Below are 23,680 nucleotides of genomic sequence, written 5' to 3'. Positions count from 1 at the left end.
GTGTGTGTTGTTTTGAGTATACAGCAATCATCCTTGAGTTCATGCTATCATAGCGTTGCTGAAGGAGGTATTTCTGAAAGGTGGGTTACATCTATTTGAACTAATATCTATTTTGCACTGATATTTGCTAAAGTACTAGAATAACAGTCTCATATTACCGTGTAGGTTGTAAATCTCCTGAAGAGTCAGGTTTTTATGGCTCCAGTTATCTCATGGTATTCTGGGTGTTCGTATGTGATAATGCTCTTCATTATTGTTATGTTGCAGAATGAAAATGAACGTTTGCAAACTCAACTCACCCAATTACGCAACCAACAAACGCGAGATGTGGAAAAGCATCAAATTCTGATCTCTGGCTTGAATGAGCAGCTTAAAGGGTAAACCAAAGGTTCTTTACAACTCCATACAGGAATAGTTATCATTGCTTTAACATTCAACTTCTAATGAGAAGTATAATCTCTTAAAACACTTGAAACAGAGTTACTTGATTCCTGCTTCTGTTTGCAGTAATGTTATTTTTGTACTTGGCAGCTTAAATGGAAAGTGTAAAAATAATTATTCTTTTAGGAAAATAGTTTGGGGCTAGTAATTCTAGAAAGCTTAAAGCAGGCTTTGTTTTCAGAATGTCTAAATATGTATTTTTTTCTTAGACTAAGTGACAGAAATAGCTTCCTTGAAAATTCACTTGGAGAAAAAGAACTAAAACTGTTGAGTACGACAGAAAAACTGGAACAAATTGAAACTTTGAGGAAACTGCTTCAAGAAAAGGATCTTATGAACAAAGAGCTTGGTGATAAGTTCATGCATACTGAGCAAAAAGTAAGTTAAAGTTATTGTTAAATAGTATGTAATTTAATAGAACTGGCGAGCATTAGCCATAACTTTCTATTTGTGTCCCAGCAGCAATATTGCTGTTTTCCCTATCTGAAGGTTTTTGTTCTGTTTCTTTACAGTTTTGTTCACTTCATGTAATTGCTTTGCTTTAAGTTGTGTGTAAGGATTTCTTAGACCCAACACAGAACTTTGCATGGAAGTATTTATGTTTTATTGGGGTGATAAGTTATCCTCGTGTATTATTTTCAAAGTATAAACTCCACTGTTGTGTAAACTCAATATTACAACTCTAACATCACAGTTTCAATATAATTCTATATATTTCTATCACACTGACTTTTATTTTTAATACTAAGCTGAATGAAGTCTTAAAGAAATGCAGTGCGTATGAAGTGGAGAACACTGAGCAGAAAACAGTCATCAGTGATCTAACAGAAAAAGTTGCTACACTGAAGGAAAAGGTAACTCATTTAAATAAAGTAGGAGAAGAAATTTTATGTTCTTTTGACATGGCCCATTTAAATGTCAGCAAAATAACAGCATTAGCTGCTTAGAATTTCATACACTAATCTTTCTGTATGCTAAAACAATCTAAAGAGTAACATGGTTATCTTGTGACTATACAGTTGGGTACAGATTGATTACCTATGGAGTTCTACCTATGGAGTGTAACTTCCATTCTCCTTCTAACGTATGTTTGAAGTGTTCTTGTAACATTATTTTCTTGATGTTTAGACTTTGAAACAAGATGGCGTGGTAGAGTCGATGCAGCTGGATCTGGACCAGACAAATGAAGAGCTTGACAAATTGAATACCAGCCATTTAGAGGAAAGATCTCAACTTATTCAAGATCTCCAGAAACGTGAAAGAGAAATTGATAATCTTAAAGAAGCACTAGCAGAAAAAGACAGGGAGATGTCTGTCTTGTCTTTGAATATGACAGAATATTCTGAACAGGTTATCATCCTGAAGCGTCAAGTGCAATGCAAAGAGGAAGAAATACGAGGGATGGAAGAGGCTTTATCAAAGGCTGAAAGGGAAACTCATTTACTGAAAGAAGTACAAACAGCTGATGTAAGAGATGCAAGCGTGAAGCTATCTGTCCTTTCTGAGCAGAGTAATACAATGAGACTAGAGCTAGAAAGAGTTAGAGTTGAGAATGAAGCTAAAACCAAAGAAAACGAAGAATTAATAAGACAAAGCAGTGAGAACAGCATTACAATTAAGCATCTCCATTCTGAAATCAAGGCCAACAATGTCGCATACCATAACAAACTTGCGGAGTGCGAGTCACAAATTACTTTGCTGAAAGAACAAATAAGTAAATCATCTGAAAAGCTACAAGAAACCAAGGATAAACAAAGAAAAGAAACGGAATATTTGAAATCTCAGCTTGAGGAAAACAATACTCTAAAGGAAAAATGGAACAATTTGCTTAAAGAGAAAGAGAGTAAAGCACAGACACTTGAAAATGAGTTAAAATCAATTAAAGATTCATACAACAAACTGGTTTTTGAAAATGCTAAAAAAGATGAAGAGTTGGCTGAGTTATCTAGGAAGCTTATAGAACATACTGAACATCAGGAAACAATTAAAAAAGAATTACAAGAGAAGCAAGAGTTCATTATTTCATTAGAGCAGAAGCTTGGGGTTTTGGAGCAGCAAAATGAAGAGACTAAACTTAAATTAACTGGAGATCTGAAAGCCAAAGAGACATGTTGCAAAGAACTTAATAACCAATTAAATGAAATACATAAACAAATTAAGAAAATGGAAATAGAGACACAGGAGAAAGCTTCAGCTAATAAGCAATTGCATGCAGATCTTGAAGGCAAAGAAGCAAAATTGGCAGAGCAAATAAAAGCAAATGAATATCTGAAAAAAAGTATAGATGTGGTGGAAAAAGAGAAGGAACAGCTAATCAGTGAAAATGAGAATTTGTCCAAACTCCTGGATGTAAAAGAGTGTGAACTGTTAAAGAAAATCCAGGCTGTGGCAGAAATAGAGAATAAGTTATCTGCTAGCACTGCTGAGTACGAAAAAACTCTTTCATTACTAAATTGTGATAAAAACACTCTGGCAAAAGAGATTGAACAACTTTCAATACTTGCCAAGCAAAAAGAAAATTCAGTTGCAGAACAGCTGCAGGAGAAAACAAAGGAATGTAATGTGCTAGCTGATCAGTTGTTTGAAAGCAAGGAACAGACACAACAGTTGCATGAACAAATGCAATCACTTCTCATTCAGCTGAAGGATACTAGAGACAAAGAAATAAAGAAAGAAGAAATGTTAAATAATAAGTTATCTGAATGCAGTAGCCTAATCCAAGAGCTCAGCCATAGTAAGGAAAAGAATTTATTACTGCAGGAACAAATTCAAAGCATAACTGTGGATTTTGAAACTGTGAACAGGTCTCTAGAAGAGAAAATCCTTCAAAATTATTCATTACGTAAGGAAATGGAAGAGAGTAAGCTTTGTGTTGTAGAGTTGCAGGATGAAATAAAAAACCTTAAAGATGAAAAAACAGAGTTATCTCAGTTGGTAGAGGAAAGAGACCTGACTGTAAAAAGTCAGGGTTCAGAACTTGAGAAGTTTCATAGGCAAATTTCTGAAAAAATGGAAGAAAGCACAGTGTTAAGTAATCAGCTACAGGTATTAAGCAAAGAATTGGATATGCTTAGGCATGAAAAGGAGGACTTTTCAAGCTTATTGAGCGAGAAGTCATGTGAATGTGAATTTCTTCACTCACAGCTGGTACAGCAGCAGTCTGAAATTACTTCAGCAAGGCAACAAGCACATACAGCAGCTCTAGAAAATGAAAAATTGAAAGTAGACATTGAAACAGTTAATGTTATGGTAATGAAAAAGTCAGATGAAGTAGCTGCTTTAACTTCACACTTGTCCCAACAAAGTCATAATATTTTAGCTCTGAAGGACCAAATTGATGGCCTGTTGATTGAAAAAGAAAACTTAAAAACTGTCTTTGAAGAAAAAGAAACTCTCCTTTCTGAAAAGGAGGCTTTGATTCAGCAAATGAAAGATAGTAAAACAGCAGGAGAAGGACAATATATGCAAATCATTTCAGATCTGCAAAACCAAATACAAGCCCTAGGTTTTGAAACCAGCCAGCTTAGACACACAATGCAGGAAAAAGAAAATGAATTTAAGAGGCAAGCCCAAGAATTAAAGTTACTAAAAGATAAATCTGAAGAGTCTGATGTACTTAGGGTTCAACTGTCTGAGAATATGGAGGTTATTTCTGACCTTCAATATCAGCTTAGAAACATGACAGAAAAATCTTCCCAGTTGAATGATTCAATTATACAGAAGGACGAATCTTTAAAACAAAAGTTAGATGAATACATCAGTTTAAAAGCACAGCTTTCTGAGGTACAGGAATCTTCTGTTTTGCAGGAGAAACAGTTAGACCATTTAGTCTCTGAAGCAGAACAATTAAAAGTACTTGTTTCAGAAAAAGACTTAACCATCAACAATATTTCATTATTCAGTGAGAATTTAAAGACACAACTTCAAGAGAAAGAGAATGAATGTGAGGTCTTAAAGAAACAGGTGGTAGAGCTGGAGGAAGTGAAAGTGAATTTACAAAAAGAATTACAACATCAGAAGAATGTAATAATTGAGATGGACCAGTCCTTATCAGAAAAGGAATCATCTCTTATGGAAAATGAAAGTATCCTCAAAACTCTGAAGGAGAAAGCAAGGAAAGATGAAGAGAAGACAAATTTAATTTCTCAGCTCCAAAGTCATGTACATGAACTAACACAAGAACTACAAAAATCTAAAGAACTAGTCCATGAGAAAGAAGATGCCTTTTTATCTCTTCAGGAGAAAATTGAAGCACAGTATGAAATAAGAACTGAGTTGAATGCAGCTCTTGGAAAAAAAGAGGAAGTTATTGCTGGACTGCTTAATTCTTTAAAGGAGAAAGATACCAGTATACAGTTGGCAGATAGCAAGGTTAACGTTCTTTCTAGTGAGATTGAGGTTCTCAGAGAAAAATTAGAGAAAAGTGGTACAGCTGTGAAAAACCTTACTAATGAATTTCAAGAAAAGAATGAGAAGCTTGATATTAATCAGAAGAAAATTGATTCTTTGACTGTTGAACTTGACTCCCTCAAAAACGAACACCAAAAAGCACTGGACCAAATAAGTACATGGGAAGAAGAACTACAGCAAAAAGAATTGGCTGTGGAGTCTCTGCGTGTGAAGTGCACTGAACAGGCAGATAACATAGCATGTTTGAAGTTAGAGTTGAACAATGTAAATTCCAAATCTTCTCAAGACTGCCATGACAATGCACTTTTAATAAGTAGTCTGCAGTGTCAGGTAGAGTCTTTAGAGAAAGAAAAAAATCTGTTACAAGAAGAGGCTGATAAACTGATGGCTGAAAACGCACAACTTACTGCATCTCAAAATCAGTTGCAAAAGAAATTGGAAGAGCTCCAAGAAATCAATGAAAAACTAGAAACCAGTGAGAATTATTCAAGAATGCAGATAGATGCTGTCAAGCTGCAGATGAAGACTGAAAAAGACAAGTTACAGATGCAGGTTAGTGTGAAGGGTGAAGAACTTTCTAAATTAGAACTTAAATTTGAAACTCTAGAACAAAGTCTACTTGAGTCAGAAAACAAATGGGTGACAGAACTTGATAGGGCAACTTTACAAAATAATAATCTTATTGAGCAATTGAGCAGTTTAGAAAGTGAAATGAAATCAAAGGATACCAAAATCCAGTCTTTGCAGCAGGAGCTGGATCTTATGAAAGAGGAATTAACACAGAGCTTATCTCTGTTACTTAGTAGTAGGCTTTTATGTAAAGAAAAGGCGGCACAGACTTCAGATTCTGAACTGCAGCTAACTGATAGTAAAATTCAGTTGGAAAAATTCTCCACTCTGGTAGCCACTATTTTGAGCAAAGAAGCAGAAGGAGAACAATTGCAACTGGTGCTTTTAGAAAAACAGAAAGAAATAGAGATCATGAAAGATGAATTAAAAAGTATGCAGTCACTTGAGAAGCAGAAGGAGCTGCTGCATAATGATATTGAAAAGATGAAGGGCAAATACAAATCTGAAATTGAATGTCTGACAGAAGAAATGGTCACAGTCAAGGAAACATTATGTAAACAACAGTCTCTCTTGCAAAAAAGGGAAGAGTCTTTTGCAGAAATAAATAAGCAGGTTGAATTTCTTCAAGACAAGTTAAATAAATCAGAAGAAATGGTAAGAAACGGTCAAGAAAAACTGCACGTTGAAGGTGAAAAAGTAGCAAGTCTCCTTGAAGAAATGGGAAAAAAAGATCAACTCATTGGAAACTTAACTTCCCAATTAAATCAGCAGAAGGATTTAATTTCTGGCCTAAGCCAGCAACTGAAAGAAAAGGACTGTTCTGTTACCCAGGTCATGGAATCATTGTCTAATGAAATGCTGAATTTTTCTGAAGAGAGAAATACATTAAATACCAAACTGCAAGACCTTGAAGCTGTTCATAAGAGTTCTGTAGCAGAACTAAACCAAGTATTGCAGGAACTTGAGGATTGTAAGAAAGAACTGGAACACAGTCAGGTTACCTTAAGGAGTAGAGAAGCTGTGTTTGAAGATTTAATGAATGAAAAAGAGGAGATGCAGTTTAATCTTGAGAAAATGGGCAAGGAAAAAGACAATCTGAAAAAGAAACTTCAAGCAGCATTGATAATAAGAAGAGATCTAATGCAAAAAGTTGGAAAACTAGAAAAGAGTGGACAGGAAGAAATAGAAAAAGAGCAAAAAAAAGCAGAGGAGTTGTTGAATAAAGTTAATGAGTTAACAGACAAGCTGAAACTAATTGAAGTACAAAATAAAGACTTTGAGTCTCATATTGGAACTTTGAAGCAACAGCTTCTAGAAAAAGATGCCAAAATAAACGACTTGACTGAAATTTTGTCTGCAAAAGCCTCTTACTTAGAGGAACTTCAGGACAATATTGCAGAACGAAATGATGTCATTGCTGAAAAACAAAACATATGTGAGCAGAACCTAAAATCTTTAGAGGAAAAGGACTGCATGCTTGCTCATATGCAGTCTATGCTCGATGAAAATGCAAACGCATATGAAGAGGAACGTTCTCAGCTGCTCTTAGCTCTTGAAAAGTTGAAGTCTGAAGTTAAGAAGAAGGAAGAATTGTTGAAAAATTCTAGCTCAGAAGAGCCTTATTTAAGTGCTGGGGACAGGAAGAAGTGTCTGGACCCCAATGATGACATTAATGTCATCAATCAATTTAAAAAAGAAAAAGAAGCCTTGGAGAGGGAGCTTTTGGTGATGAAAGAAGATATAAAAAATTTTCAGAAAGAAAGGGAAGAGCACACTAAACTTGCAGCAGATTTTGATGAACAAAAAACCCGCCTTGAGAATCTCAAACAAGAACATAAAGCACTCTGGGAAGTTCTTCAAACAAAATGTAAAGAACTTGACTTTAATCAGTTAGAAGAGTGCCCTCTAGGGAAAGAGCTGGCTTCACCTAAGGCAGTGCCAGGAGAAGAAGCCCCTGACCTAAGGAATTTGGAATCAGACAAACCAAGAAGCAAGGTTCAGGTTGCATCCTTAAAAGAGTCAGAAAACATTATCACTGCACTGGCAAGTAAAGACACTGAGTTAAAAGAACTAAGAAGTAATTATGCAAAACTTCAGGAGGAAAGAGAAATGTTAAAGCAAGAGTTGAGAAAAATATCAGTTAAATTTGGTGATGAAAGAGAAGAAACAGTCAACCTAAACTCTTTGAGACAGCAGGAGCAGTACCAAGAGCAATATAAGGGCAGCTTGTTGGAGGACATAAAGCAGCTCCAGAAAAAGCTGAAAGCATATGAGGCTGAAGCTATAGAGGTTAAGACAGCACTTGAACATGTGAATAATGAGAAAGAAGCACTTATTAAAAAAAGTGAAGAGGATTACAAGATGAACCAGGAGAAACTGCAGAGATTGAGAATTGAAGCTAAGAAGGAGGTTGCAGAAAAGAATGAGGAAATAGAAGCATTGCGTTGTTCACTTATGGATTTCAAAGATAAACTTGATCTGGAAAAGGAATTACTAAACAAAGCCATAAAGGAGGGCAAAGATGAAGCCCACCATTACAAAACAGCATTTGAAGAAATGAAGAGTGAAAAGGAGAAACTTGTCAGTTGTTTAGAAAAGTCCGATTTGGAACTAATTAATATGAAAAAGGAGGTAAAACATTTCAGTGAAGAAAACAAAAAACTGCTGACAGAGCTATGTATGCTACGTGGGAAGGCTGAGATGAGTAGACCTGTGGGGTCATGCAAAGAGCTTAAGGAAAAAAATGATACTGAAAAAGAATTGGGAGAGTTTTGTTCGGAAAGTAATTTCCTTCAAGAAAAGTTGCAAGATAAAGGCACCTGTTTGCAACTATCAGAGGCTGATTACTCTGGGAAAACTAAACTGAGAGAAGCAACAGAATGTCAAATCCCGAAAGAAATGCAAACGATTGAAGAGCCGCTGGCGAAAACTGCAAATGTAAATGATTCTAAACTACAAGAGCAAAGAACTATATCAGAAGGGAAGTCCGGAGAGCGCCTTCAAAGAAAATTACAGGCGGCTTTAATATCACGTAAAGAAGCCCTGAGAGAAAATAAATGTCTAAAAGACCAGATTGATAAGCTGATGTTGGAAAGAGAAGAGCTGGTGAACAAGACAGGGATGCTTGAACGCTTGTTAGAGCTTGGTAGAGAAAAACAAAGTTCAAGTACTGTTTCTCCATTGTCTGAAGAGGAGAGCCTTGTTTCTGAAAATGCTAGACTGTTGACTGAAAATGAAAACCTCACGGCGGCATGTGAAAGTCTTAAATCCACCATGGAGACTATAGTTCAGGAAAAAGAGGCCTTTTCTTTCCAACTAAATACCTTAAAAGATTCTCAGACAGTTGAATTAACAGGATGGAAGGCTAAACATAGTGAATTAAAGCAGGAGTATGAATCACTTCTTCAGGCGTATGAGAATATCAGTAGTAAAATAGCAGATATGAGGCAAGTTATTGATCTTACTAGAAAAGAGAAGCAAGAGGCTATTCAAAGACTCAGGGAAGGAGAATCTGAGAAGGAGGCTCTTGAGAAGCATTTACAAAAACTCATTGATGAAAATGAGGTTATTAAGAATCAACTGAAACAACTCAGTGAATCCAAGAAAATGGAAGTTGACGAATTACAAAGTAAAGCAGAAAGGCAGATACGTGAGCAAGAGGCAATGATGCAAGAACACCAGGATCGTCTTCATGAACTGACTGAACAGAATCATCAGCTAATGGAGGAGAATGAGCAGCTGAAACAAACTTCTGAAAATTTAAAGCAGGCTTTAGAGAAAATTCAGAATGAAAATGGTACCCTTCATAACAACATCACTGTAACTAAAGCAGCTTTGGGTGAGCTCCAAGTTCAAATGGAAGTGTACCAAAATGATATGCAATCTAAAATCAATGATGCATTACATGAGAATGAATCACTGTTAAAGGACATTAATGTGTTAAAGGATAAGCTCTCTGAAAAAGAACAAGATGTGCTTGTCCTAGAACAAGAAAGAAATTTAATTTCAGAAAAAGCGAAAGAAACTGAAAAATCTTTGGACCATAAAAATCATTGTCTAACAAAGCTGGGCATGGAATGTAAAAGTCTTACACAAGAAATTGTTAGTCTAAATGAAAAAGTTAAGATTTTAGAGGATGATAAATGTCTGTTACAGGAAGAATTAGAAAATGCACAAGAAAGTTCTTACAAAGTAAAGAATGAGAGAGAATTTCTTGAGACAGAATTGCTTAATCATGTTAAAAAAGTTGACCATCTTACTGATAGAATGAAAGCAGCACAGGTACAGAATAACTTGCTGTTGCAGCAACTGGAAGAATTAAAGGCAGAAAAATGTAACGTGATTAGAGAAAAAGAAGAACAGCAGTTACATCTCGTGAAAATGTTTGAGGAGAAGGTGAAAAGTGCTCAGAGGGATAATAATGGAAGTAAAAACAAAACGAAAGAACTGCAAGAACTCTTAAAGGAGAAACAGCAGGAGATCAACCATTTGCAAAAGGATTCTATAAAGTTCCAGGAGCTGATCCTGGATTTGGAAAGATCTGTGAAACTGTCACAGACAAAAAGTGAAAAATTCGAAAAGGACTTAAGTAATACATTAGAAAAGCTTGCAAAGTCAGATGAAGAAATATATCATCTCAAGGGAGAGCTTTCTTCACAGATGAACCTGTTGGATCAGTCAAAGAATGAAGTGGACAGGCTTACAGATGAGAATCTAAATTGGAGAAAAGAACTTCAGAAGAAAGAAGATGAACTACAAATTCAAAAGAGAGAATATGAGAGAGAATTGGAATTTAATCTTCAACAATTAAAATTGGTTCACAAAAGAGAATTTTTTAAGCTCCAGGAAAGACACGGTGCCCTTGAGAGAGAAAAAGATAGGGCAATTAGTGAGATTCATGGTTTGCAAGAGGAAGTTAGCATTAAGGACTCTCAAAACAAGAAACTTCAAGCAGATTTGAATGCAGCTTTGGCACGATTAGCTGCTTTTACAAAGTGTATGTCCTCTCTTCAGGATGACAGGGACAGGGTAATCACTGAAATGAAAACCTGGGAAATGCAGTTCAAAGAGGCCATCCAAAATAAAGAGAAACAGATAGAAGACAGTAATAGAAGAATAGTGTCTTTACAAGATGAATTGAAAGACAAAATTACTCAGATTCAAGAAATGAATATCAAATATTCTGTGGTAGACGAAACAAAGGACGAACTGTATTTGAGGCAAAAGTCTGTTGATATACAACGCTATGAAGAGCTCTGCAGAATAAAGGAAGAAAATGTGGCTTTTTTTAACAGGCAGCAAGAATTGGAGAGTGTTCTTCAGTCCAAAGAAGAAGCTTTGCAAGCACTCCTTAAAGAAAATAATTCTCTTAATCATCTCATAGAGAATAGTAAAAGTGCAGGAAGAGAGCTAAAAGCTCTGGAAAGTAATTTTACAAGACAGGAACAAGAATTGCAACAGCTTCTAGCTGAGAAGGAAAAAATTAATGCTGAATTGCAAAAGCAGATTACCATTTCTGAGCAAATGAAGATCATGCTAAATAATAAAGACAAAGAAATTTCCTTACTCATTTCGTCAAAAGGTGATGAAATTTCTGACTATCTGATTCAGGTACAGACTCAACATAGAAAACAAATCAAGGAGTATGAACTTCAGTTAAGGTCTTTGCAGGTGGAGAGACAACAATCTGAGGAGGCCTGTCAAAGGATGGAAAATGAATTGAGAAATCTCCAGATGAAAGCAGACAAAGCAGGTCAAGATAAGGCTACAATTGCCAGTGAAATAGATGCCTTTAAAAAATCAATGTCATCTCTTCAGAATGATCGGGATGACCTTTTTTCTAAATACAAAGAGCTGGAACATCTTCACCAAGATGTCTTAAATCAGCGGGACAGTCTTATAGTTGGTAATGCAAGTGAGAATAATGCTTTGAAACAAGAATTAAGGATACTTCTCAATCAGATAGATGATCTTCATTCTGAAAATGCAATGCTGAGTGCGCAGCTGATAAAGTATAGGGAAGATCTTAACCAAGTTTTGTCTCTGAAAGACCATCAGCTGAAAGACTTACTTAAGCAGAAATTGGATTGTATTAAAAGCCTTGAACAAGAAAAATACGATCTTCAAAAACAAATAAAAGAAATGCAACTTTCCAATGAACTGCGAAAGGATACTGCTGTATCTTTGGAACATGAAAATAAAAAATTAATCTCTAAAGTAAATGATTTAGAATCTTTAATTGCATCATTAAACAAAGAGAAACTTGTTTCTGAATCTGGAGAGAAACTGCTAACTAGTGATAGTGTTCAGAAAAAAGAATGTGTATCAAATGGACAGTATGGAGAAAATCTTCAGAAGAAGATTCAAGAACTCCAGAAATCAAGAGGCAGAAATAATAAGGGTGCCGATGAGGAATACAGTAAGACTCTTTTGACACTTGAACACGGAGATGAACCTGATGCTTTTGCAGAGAAGATGATATTAGAAGTTCAGTCTCAAAATAGTGAGCTGCGGTCCCAAAACGAGGCCTTTGGGAAAGCAATGACTGCTCTACAAAATGATAGAGATAGGATAATAGAGGACTTAAAGGTACTTCAGAGCAAATACACATCTGAACTCAAGACTGAAAAAAAGAAAGGAGATGAACTTGAAGCTGAATTGGATGGCTTTAAATTACATCTTATCAGTATGCTCAAAGAACATTCTCTTCTGAATCAGGCTATTCTTGATGCTGCAGATAAGGTTACACTTGATCAGATTGCTGATGAAATTGAAAATCTCTGTAGGACGTTAGTCAGTCGAGGGATGGAGGTTAGCAGGCTCTCATCTGAGTGTGGGAATTACGTTCACCAGATTGAAGCGTTTTCCAAGGCTATGGCCAGTCTTCAGGATGACCGAGACAAATTGCTGCAGGAGCTCAGCAGTCAGAAGGTAACTTCTGAAACAAAACAGGGCACAGCTTCATTTCCAATTGGTTGCAACAGCATCAATGAGATAAATTCTTTTAAAAGTAATTTGGATATGCCTCAGAATGCTAGGGAAAGATTGGTAAGTTTTAATTAGCTACATCACTTGGTAATTCTTTTCTTTATGCAGAGAATGCTTAGAGACATTATGGATTCTGAAGTTTAACTTTGTAAATTATGTGAGTGCTAAGAAAACATTGTGTGACTAGAGGAGGTGTGCTTACAATTTTGGGAGTTTAGGTAATTATGCCGTTAAACAGGAGCAAATGGGGAAAAAACATCATTCTGTAGTTGGAAGTCTAGTGCTAATAAAACTTCAACCATATAGTTTTCATTCCAGTTCACTAATCACGTTTATTAAACGTAGGCTAAAGAAGGAGCCAGCCTTGCAGCTGTTGAAATATCAAAACTGAAGACCAAGGTTGATGATTTGGAGAAGGCATTGCATCAGACAAAAGCCTTCCAAGCAGAAACTGAGAGAGAGATTGCATCATACCAGAATGAGCTTGCTGGATTAAGGTATAAATGTTAAAATGAAATAGTACATGTGGCTCTTGTTTAGAATTCTTCAGTGCTTCACAACCTGACATAAAACTGCCACAAAGCCAAAATTATGGATAGTTTAGCAGGAAGTAGGATAAGAATATTTCTGTAATGTGCGAAATCAACTTCCGCAGCGTTGCCTTTGTTTGCCGTTATCCTTGTACCTTTATGTAATGGTCTCTTGGTTTACGTGAAGTTTCAGACAGTCTTAATTGAATGTTTTGTGTTCTGTTGGTGACTTGGATATATGGAACTACAGTTTAAGAATCTTATTTCAGTGCTTGGTGTCATGCTCTCTTCTTAGAGTAACGATTGAAATGGCTGATTTCCCCCTCCGGTCTCTTTTTTTAAAAGATGTCTGAGGTGTTTCATATTTGCCCCAACTACATATTGAAAATTAAATTAATTTCACATTTGAGTATGATTTTTGTAGATTCAAGAGTCCACTTCAGCACTGTTCACATCTTGCATTATCTGTGACGAATGAATAATGTGACATCTTGGGCGTAGTTGTGTGAATGCCTCCTAAGGTCTGCTTCAAAGAAGGCTGTAGGCATTTTTAAGTGGCACTCAGTGGAGGCAGATTAAGATTTGGTCATCTTAGACTGCTGTTCTTATTCAAGCGTTTCAACTTGTGCAGATGATTGAAGTGTGAAAGCGTGCTATGATCAGTTCAGTGAAGATAATTTTCTTTGAATTTGAGGCGAGTAGGCAGTATCCTAGCGCCTTACTGCATTTTATTGTCTGTAGTGCAATTTCTAGATCTCTACTTACTGTCTGTGTAAGATAATATCTGTTTTATACTAGAAGCTTTTGGGGGACGGGGTGTAGATCAAAAGGCCAGCCCCACATTTATCTTTGCAAATGTGAGAAAGTTAGCATGAAATATTCAAACCTCATTCTAACGTGTAGACTTAACCAGTGAACAGCGTGAATAGTCTTTTTCCATTTTTTTCCCCAAACTTTAAAAACAGAAATTGAATTCAAAAGGGTTTAAATTACTTTTATGCCCTTTGTGCTATTGCCTGTGTGAGACAGCAGTTTCTGGAGATGTGGCATATTTGTTTATTTCAGTCTTCTATGTCTAGGGTATTCCTTTTCAAACTTGTGTACTTGCAGTAGGGTAGACTGGCTGTCATGAGCAGTGCTCTACACAACTGTGACCTAGAGTTGCTTTGCTGTGCAACCTTATTCTTTAGGTAGCTGAAGTATTTATTGCATTAACAGATGTTAGTATCTTTACAGTCAGTGAACTTCTCTCATCTCCAAGCCAACAAAGCAAATGTGATGTTATCACTTTCCAAGCTTTATTTTCTGATTATTTTTTTTAGCAGATGTCTTTAAACTGAAGTATGTATTGAGAATGTTCATATAGTGCTCCATATTTGCATATAACTGTTCAAAACTTACCATTATTTATTTCAGAAATAGCAGTAAGTACAGTTTTATCCTTTTCATTGACTTGTATGTAGTATGTCATCATTTAACGTCTAGTCTAATAATGTTTTATGTTCAGAATGGAAAAAACCCTCCTCCTCTCAGAGTCCCAGGCACTGCGAAATCAATGTCAAGTCACAGTTGCTGAGAAAGACCGACAAATTGCAGAACTACAGAAGCTGCAACAAGACATGATTGTTAAGAAATCAGTCTCCGCTGGCAGCAATTACCCAGTCAAGGTAAAGAAATGAAATGTAGCAGGAGGCACAAATCTACTTCCATTGGTTTATTGTATTAAATTTGCAGCCTGCTTCCGAAAAGAGAGCTATACAGCATATGGTAGTGAATCACAGAAGGCTGAGTGCATTACCTGTATGTCAGGTTGCCTGGGGTCAAATCAGCAAGTTACAACTATTCCAGGCAAATGAGTTGCAATGGTTAAAACCACTTTTTAATGGAGTCTGCTATGCTGATCAACTTCTTTTAAACAAAGAAAAATCATGAGTCTATGATATGTTGATAAAATAACAGAGGAAACTCGCTGATGTGGTGTATTTTAATGGTTAAAAACATAGAAAGCACCTTCATAAAAAATGAAATGGCTGTGAAGCAAAAGGTGAAGGTTATGAACCAATAAAGGCTACTGATTCTTAGTCAAAAAGGAGTAACAATTTGCTGTGGTTACATTGTAAGTTATTTGCTTGTTGCTGAGTTGCTAATGTTAGTAGATTACTTAAGTAATCTTATAAATTACTGGTTTAGGTTAGTTAAATCCAGGATATAATACAAAGAAGTTAAAAAAAAAAAAGGTTCAAATGTTCAACAGCAGAATGGGTGCTGATAAATAGAGACACATATTGGAAAGGGAAAAAAGAACTAGTGCAATTTACAGGTTTCTCAGTTAATTCTTTCAAATCAAGAAGAGGATAGGGAACTTTCAGGCAACTCAAGGAGGAATTCTTCTCTTGTAGTAGCGGAGATAAAAACATTATGTCTGTATCTGGGAATATGATTCCGGCTTCCTGTGACAATTTTGTATCTATCACGAGTCTTTTACTGTTCACACTGTTGTAACACCAGTGTCGTTACTTGTTCCTATAGCACACTTGTTCAAAAGAGAATAGGATGCTGTACTATTACCTGTGCGATGCCAACAATGTATTTATTGTCACAGAGTCCTTGCATGCCGATTGACTTAATACTTGCCGGACAGCCTGTACTACAGCTGTGTTCTACCTATTTCTTTTTCTTTCAGTAGGTAATACCAAGTTGGATCTGTCTTCCGCAGTTCAGTGATTATTACACTAAGTATAGAAGCATCATAATTTTTTGAGACATGAACCTTCTTTTAAAATCCAGGTTTAGAGTTGGCTAGCTGATGCAAATGTTATTGGAGGAACAGATAGACAAGGTGACTTGCATATATCTTTAGAAAACCAGTCTAAGTAAGTTATTTGGATGTTGAAGAAATGGTAGGAAAAGTGGCACAGAAAACATAATTCTTCCATGTAAATAATTTGTAATACAGTTCACCTCAGCTTCACTGAACTATTGCATCGATACAAAAAGAAGTTTCAAAGGAGGGAGGTGGGAAGCATGATGTAGAAAAACTTCTAAGAAGAAAATTCAGTAAAGATTGGGATTGTTTATATTGAGAAGGAAATAAATGAGAGTAAAAAAACCCCAACCGAATAGTACTGTGGGATGTAAGTGAAATGAGAATCTACACTCTCACTTCTTACAGACCCAGAATAGGGACATTTGGTTACAAATACAAAAACAGTAAAAGGATGTGCTCTTTCAGGTAATGTGAACATTTTCTTAGATATTATAGCTGCAACCCATTATCAGGGACACAGTTTTTAAGAGGATCAAAAAAGAGATCAAAAAAGAACTTGGTAGTTTACATTGACAACAGTTTTCAAATTTGTATACTTGTTGCTGACAAATTTTAAAGGTCTAATGAAGTTCATTCTTCAGAGCATAAATCAATCTCTAATTACTGTAGTTTAGAATAGGACCTAATTGGGGGGAGAAGGGAGAGATGTGTTCTTGCCCTTCCCCTGAAGCAGCTGGAGTTGGCTTCTGCCAGGAACAAAACACTAGATTTAGAAAGGCAACAGCTGAGACCTAGTCTGGCAATTGCTGTCTGCTTTTGTAGACTATCATTAAAGGTTCAAGGAAAGTGTTATTTTAGAACAGTATTCTTATTTGCCTTTTCTGTGCCAAAGGAAGTAAACCGTATTCCTTTTAATTCATTAAAAACAATGTTTTTAGTTGGTCAAGTTTGTGTCTCGTATGCTGTTCATTTTCTGTGATTTAAAATCACAAATAAAAGCTATTGAACAGTAATGTCTGTTGGGTTATGGAATATTTTATGTGGTAGAAGTCTTTATTTCATGATTGTATAGGAAAATAGATTCCATAAAGCATTAGAGATGGCACACTTCCCTCCATTATTGGAGATTAACATCAAAATGTTTATCTGCCAGAGATGAAGAAGGCCAAAGCTGTGAATCGGTGATTAAAAATTAAGTTGAATTGCCTTTTCATTGTAATATTTTATTGTTTTTTTTAATTTAAGTATTTAGGTTGAAAACAGTAAGTAGAAGATTTTATATATATATATATATATATATATATAGGCTCTTGCAAATGTGATATTAACTTGTGAGAAGGAAATGATCTTGTGAAAAGGAAGTTACTGTGTAGTCCATATGTATATTTAGTGTTGGAGTTGTGTATTATTTAGAGAAATCCTATACCACTTACCCTGAATATGCTAATACTTTTTAAGGTTTTAGAAACTGCCTCCCTCGCTGGAAGTGCAGACACGCCAGAGGAAATCAAACATGTCTTAGCTGAGAAGAATCAGCTTCAAAATGAACTGCAGCGCTGTCTTCAGGAGATGCACCAGAAGGATCTGCATTTTCAGCAAATTAATTCAAAGGTAACTTAGAACGACAGCTGTAATCCTAAATAGCTCATGTGAATCTGAGCTGGTATCAACACAGAAATATTGCTAAATTGGCGATGTCTTGTATAATTGAAAGTTAGAGTGCTTTAAAACTTAAGATTCTTCAAAACAGCCCTGTTGACTCAGACTAGAAATTACAAATTACATGTCAGTATTATCTTTCTGTCAGGCTTTCCTGACTTGTTATTTGACTGAGAGGGTTTTATTTGAATCTACATTCTGAAGAGATTGATGGGGCACTGCTGAACTTCTACACAAAGTAAAATATTTTTCATTATGGACAGAAGCAGATGTCTGTCTTAGCTGAAACAAGATTTTAGCTATCTCATACCAAATTTTAAATACCTCGAAAGTGTTGCCTTTACAATTTCTTGATGAACCCTTTTGTGGCTGTTAAGATGGTAAGTGTGTGTGTGTCTGCATGCACCTGTGTGTTTGTGTTCAGTTTCGTTCACAAAAGTTTGTAAATGTTCCTGGAAATTCCCTTAACCTCTCTTAGTGTGGCCTGATGTTCAAAGCAAATTAGGTTTATGTTACCTTTCCTCTGTCATTGTGTCTGTTTTCACTCCTTCACCCAAATATGTTATAAACATTAAACAGTTTTAACCAAACTTTGAAACAGGTGTAGAAATCTCAAGTTCCTACAAGTGAAGATGAGTGTTTGGGTAATGGGTGGAGACCCCAATTACAGTCTGTTTTTTTAAAAGATGAAAACTTGACTACTGAGTATTCCTGGACTGCCTGGTGAACATGTTTGTACTGTCAGGCTTATTTGGCTATATGCATTGTCCTGAAGTAGCAACTACATTTACTGTCTTTTGCCAGGTGGTGATATCATAGGAAACGCAGGGAGGAAGGCAATAGGGTTTAAAACCCTGAGTTTCTGGTTTGGGCATATCGATGACAGGGGAAATCAATCCTCAGGTTTCATTATTTCCACTGCTCATAAAACAACTAGTTAAATCTTACCAAACTGTGACCTTGCCAAAAAGTTGCAATTTTGAAACTAGTACTTAGTTGTTTTCAACAGCAGGTCTCAAATCTGTAGTAATTTCGTGGAGGAGATAATTCCTAATTTTTATTTATTTAAATGTTAATTTCTTTCAGGTTGTGCAGTCAGCAGAAGAGAATGCTGTCTTGTCTGCCCAGTTGAAGACTCTTTCGCAGACTCTAAGGGATAACCAGCTTCGTTATACTGACTTGCAAAATCGTTATTTAAGACTGGAGAGGGAATGTCAGACAATGCAAGTGACATCTTTCCAAGGCACTGTTCAGGTAAACAAATACATGGAAATGTTTTTAGGTTGGTTTTTTTTTTTTCTTCTGTGCTTAGGGTTTTCTGGTTTTCATGCTGAAATGATTCAGCACTTTCGCTAGCCCACGATGTGCTGAAGATAACTGTCTTTATTGTTGTAAAGCTGTTTTTATTTGACTTTTTATTTAAGGAAGCTGTTTATATATGCTTTTTTTGTTTTGAATTATCATCCTTTTTGAATTGATCTACAGCTGGCAGAGATAATTGGATGATTGCTAATCACTGGATCAACAAAGTTTAGTGATAATTTCACATCAGTCGTGAATCATTTTGCAAGATGTTTGAGTAATATTTTTCAGAAGTGAGATCTATATCACCAGTTCAGCATTTCAGTACCCTTTGCCAACCCCTCATCTCATACGTAAGCTTATTCCTTTGTGATCTCTTAATTTTTAAAACGTTTTCCTGTGCTGCCTTGGTTATTCAGTAACAATCAGTTAATATAATACCCTAAAATATTGCAGGGATACATATATAAAAAACCTGTCATTCTTCCATAAACAGAAATAAATAAGGGGAACCATAAACTAAAGAGTAAATGAATAGCTGCATTACTTATGAAACTACAGTCAGTGCTATATTACTATGTGGATGTGTAGATGCATTTCTTTCACTTCAGACATCGTTCAGAGGTTGCTGTGTTGTGCAGTGTACATGGATCCTTCAAGTTCTGCAGCACGCACAGGCAGTCTTCTTCATCAACTTTCTGTTAGAAAACAGGTTTGGAAAATTGCAGCTCCGGAAATTAAAAGATTAAATGGCACAAAGCGTGGTTTGTTCCACTGCTTTGTGGTTCTTACGGCTTCTTTAATTGAAATAAAGATTTTTAGCAACTAGAAAAATCGTGACTGGCTTTTCTTCCCCTTTAATGTTTTCTAGGATGAAACTAGAGCAGAAGTTCCCCCTGGAGCGCCACAGGAAAGATCTGCGATTATTGTTGAAATAGACAATGTGGAGCTAAATGAACTCAGAAAAAGGTCAGGACTGAGAGCATGTATTAGCAATATTGTTTTCCTGACAGCTGTGTTGTAAGTGTGAAAGTAATGCTTTTCTATCCTTAGAGGCATTTTAGGGAAAAAGGGAAAGAAGTGGAATTACAGTGGATTAAATGAATCATAGTCATATTCTTGAATTGTTATTTTCTGGTGATATTTGTGGTTTGTTTTTGTAAGGATATATACTTAGTGGTGACTTTATTTCAATATCTAATCGAAAGCATCTCATTATAATTAAGTCTTTATCACAAAAAAGAACATTCCATAATAAAAAAGAAAAAGGAAGTAATTCTTTAAGTACATAAAATACTGATTTCAGATTTCATTTTGTCATAGGCTTGCAGAGACTGAGCAACAATACGATTCAGTGCAGCAGGCGCTCTCACAGCTGACAGAAACACTGTCAGAAGAGAAGAGGAGGAGAGAAGCTGCAGAAGAGGCTCTTGGACTCTCTGAGGAGCGAATTAACAGGTAAAATACTCCTGTATGTAAAACATGGGGGATTTTTTCTTTTGAAAGAAAAGTGTCTGTAAAACATATTTCTTTTTCTTTTCTTATATATACTTTTGGAGTATGTGACAGTTAGATTGCTGCATTAAACCGTTGTGCGGGTATGAAATAAGTTGCGTGTTCACAGAGCCAAAGCCATCTTTTGCTTCTGCTTGCCCTTGGACAAATGCATGGTGAGGTTTTCATTTACGCTATGCCTGGAGTAAATGCAAAGTGGACTACGGAACAGGAAAAAGGAGTGTCAGGTTTTTTTGCTTGCCTTTTATGTTTAGTGAGATTAGTGATAGGTTTTCCTATGGGTGTTAGATTTCTGAGCAAATAATAGAACAAACAAGTAATAGAACCTGTTTGTGAGTCCATAGTACCTGAAACAATGGAAATGCACGTGTAACTGCATGAAAAAGCTAGGTTTAACTCTATGGATCAAGAAAATGTTATGAGCTTTGTCGTCGTCCCGTCCCCCCACCCCCCGCCCTTATTTAATTTCTTGGGTGTTGGACTCGGTAGTCAGTGGTATTTCTTTTTTTCCAAGTTAGAAGAAAATCCCACATATAACAGGTTTAGCACAGCCACTGTTTAAATTTAAAATGCCATTATCCATCTGCCTAACATGAAGTGTCCATCACTACCATCATCTGAAAATGACTATTCAATTAGCTAGCCATGATGGGGGTTATTCTGAATAAATGAAACACCTTGAGAGTAGATTGTAAATGGGGACTGAAAAAGACCTGGCAGCATAAACTAAGTCTTATTGCTTTTTGTGGGGACCTTTCCCCAGTAATGTTAGTATACAAAATAATGCTTATATGAATTCAGTACTTCAAAAGAGCAGATAATGCAGTACTCCATTATGTCCCTTTAATTTTTCTCCAGATTTGAAGTAAGCAGTTACAGGTCTGTACCTAGCGAATACACTGTTCAGATGGAAACTGAAGAGGAAAGGGAAGCCTTAATCATCAATCCTAGTGAACATGTTATTGTGCGAAAGGTCAGTAAATGAAAGCTTCTAAAACCCCTGAATCATAAGCTACTTAAAAGTGGTGTGCATATTGTATGCTGCTAGCTGGAGACTAGATTGAAGACGGCACAGCTCATTATCTCCTCCACGCTACCCCTTTCTTTTTTCTGTCTTCTCTCTGCTATACTTTTCTTTCAAGTGCTATTCATTCTTGGAGTGCAGATCTCCCTTCTGAGTGACTGGAGGTCACTGATTTTGGGTTGTCCTCTTTATAGGTAAACACTGGCATGAGCTACTTGTCTAATCCACCTTGTCTCTGAGAAGCTGTGAAGTACTCTATTATTGTGTTAGGTATCATGGGGATGGGTGGGCCACAGAGTCATCCGTTCAAAGTAGCAAACTACTGCTGAAACTACATTGTACTGAAAAAATGTCCTTAATTTCGTTCTGTTTGGGTTGTGGATGGTGAGTAAAATACAGGCAGCTGCGTAAACCATGCCATAGAACACATTACATATGTCCAAATTAAAATGTGAGTAATCATATTTATATTACACGTGGCCATTAAATAAAATGTATATGCATATAATTGTGCATTTTCATTTCTAGTATGTATACATAATTACATAATACACAAATACCTTGTATCCATTCCTCTCCCCTTTTATTAATGACGTTTTCTTTGGCCTTTAAATCATTTATGCTTACAGCCTGTGCTGTGGCATCCGTTGCTGCATCAGAGGCAAAAGGTTTATAGTGCCTCAGAAATCTAAGTTGCAGTACAGCTTCTTCTGACTTGTATTCATGACTACTTATTTGATGTTTTTTGTTTCCTAACCAGATGAAAGGAGGAGCCCTTTCCTTCCGAAGATGGCTTCGAGGGCGAAGTCTTTACTGTTCTAAGCTGCTGACCTCCAGAGCAAAATCCCGCTATTTATTCCTCACATACCTAGTTACACTACATCTTGTTGTTTTACTGTGCCTCACTGGTGTTCTCTGAATACACTGCATTTTCTGGGTAAATTATTTCCCTGTAGGTAATGGTGTGCCAATTCAAGAGAATAGATTTTTCACATGCTGCTGTTAAGCTATGCACTGGACACAGTTGTATATATTCTTGTTACACTACACAAATCTTGAGCTTCTTAAAAGAAATTTGTGTATATCACAGTTGCTCCAAAGTTGACTTGAATTGCTCTTGAACAGTGGAATATTATATTTGCTAAAGAGAAAATATTCCCCTCTGCCCTATAAAGAAACTGCTGCATACAAGTTATTTAATATTGTTTGTGAGTACATAATGATTGATTACTACTGAATGGGTTGTAAATGCTATCTTTTCTATATAAATTTTATTTTAAGAGTTAAACTATAAATTTTAAAGGAATATTCAGCTATTACTGTTTATTGGCTTCTTGATTATAACAAGAAGTTTTACAGAGTGCAATAAAGGAAGAACTACTGGATTTTTGATTTTTTTTTTTTTTTTGTTTGCTTCGGTTTTTTTCGATGAAAGTAAAAGAATTAAGAAGGTTGTTCTTTGGCCATACAGTTTGTAATGGCTACCACAAGGTGCAGAGTTATGTAGGTGGTAATTAGGTAAGCTGATGATTAAAGATTCAGTAAAGATTCAGAACTAAGATGACATGAAGAAATGTCTTCAACCTGTTATACTCCTTTACTGTTGTTTAAAGGTGCAATTGTTGTAACTTTTCTCGTGGTGGTTTTTTTTTGTTTGTTTGTTTGTTTTTAAATTCACTTGCACTTCTTGTCGTGGTGGATTTAGTTACTGCCTGTCTTTGGCGCAAAATGTTACTGCTCAACACATGAAATTCAAGCTTATAAAGACACAACCTTACGTATTTTACGTGTTCAGGCTTCAAGGTACAAATGAATAAAGGGTATGTTTTCAACTAAGAGGCTGTAAGAAGCAGGATTTGCATTCAGTTTCTGTAGACACATAATAGTGTTATGCGTTGCATATTAATACATTCATGCTTTGTTACAATGTTCTCTGAAACTGCACAACTATTTCTCTGATTCAAAAAAATAGCTTATTTGTGAAGACTGGCCACTGGAAGCTGGAAGGTTGTTTTTACACCCTGCATTGTTGTTTGTTGGTGTTTGTTCTCTCTGCGTTTCCACTCACATCTGTATAAAATGGAGATACAATCAAAAGAAGCCGAGTCTAAAGGAGTAGACATAAAGTCACAAAAAAGAAGTAGCTGTTTGATTTCCTGTTTGCTAGACTAAAATCCTAAAAATCCTGTGGCAAAAGGAAAACCTAATGTGTGTGGAGATGGGAGGATTCCATCAGTTTTACTGATGGGCAGATACAAGGTTGATTTTAAAGAGATGTTAGTGAATTATCTGCTTAAAGTCCAAGGATTCTTGCATGCGAGGTCTACTGTGCAGTTGCGTGATAGGTAAGAAAGAAGGGATTGGTTGGCATTTACGTTTGCAGAGTTAACATTTACCAAATTGTATCCGATGTTCTGCATCACTTGTTTTTGTCACGTGGGATAGGAAGTACTGCCAGCCGTAGTTACCGCTGTA

At 36.1% G+C, this 23,680-nt stretch overlaps 1 protein-coding gene across 6 annotated transcripts in view; it reads left to right on the top strand.

The window, feature by feature from the left end:
• LOC104315959 (golgin subfamily B member 1-like) overlaps nucleotides 1-23,041 on the top strand; it is a 45,072-nt gene extending 22,031 nt beyond the window's left edge. For all 6 annotated transcript variants that reach the window (XM_069804154.1, XM_069804153.1, XM_069804152.1 and 3 more), the window contains 12 exons: nucleotides 268-377; nucleotides 651-819; nucleotides 1,191-1,295; nucleotides 1,570-12,351; nucleotides 12,754-12,905; nucleotides 14,446-14,605; nucleotides 17,164-17,316; nucleotides 18,451-18,618; nucleotides 19,538-19,635; nucleotides 19,990-20,124; nucleotides 21,040-21,154; nucleotides 21,966-23,041. In XM_069804154.1, the coding sequence (XP_069660255.1) occupies nucleotides 268-377; nucleotides 651-819; nucleotides 1,191-1,295; nucleotides 1,570-12,351; nucleotides 12,754-12,905; nucleotides 14,446-14,605; nucleotides 17,164-17,316; nucleotides 18,451-18,618; nucleotides 19,538-19,635; nucleotides 19,990-20,124; nucleotides 21,040-21,154; nucleotides 21,966-22,124 (12,306 nt within the window). In that variant the 3' untranslated portion in view covers nucleotides 22,125-23,041. The remainder of the gene's footprint in view (nucleotides 1-267; nucleotides 378-650; nucleotides 820-1,190; nucleotides 1,296-1,569; nucleotides 12,352-12,753; nucleotides 12,906-14,445; nucleotides 14,606-17,163; nucleotides 17,317-18,450; nucleotides 18,619-19,537; nucleotides 19,636-19,989; nucleotides 20,125-21,039; nucleotides 21,155-21,965) is intronic.
• Nucleotides 23,042-23,680: the final 639 nt, after the last annotated feature.

This window comes from Haliaeetus albicilla, chromosome 16 (genome assembly GCF_947461875.1).
Source record: "Haliaeetus albicilla chromosome 16, bHalAlb1.1, whole genome shotgun sequence".
In the NCBI taxonomy this organism is placed as follows: domain Eukaryota; kingdom Metazoa; phylum Chordata; class Aves; order Accipitriformes; family Accipitridae; genus Haliaeetus; species Haliaeetus albicilla.
Note: the sequence above shows the minus strand (reverse complement) of the source record. Positions and strands in the feature narration are given on the sequence as shown.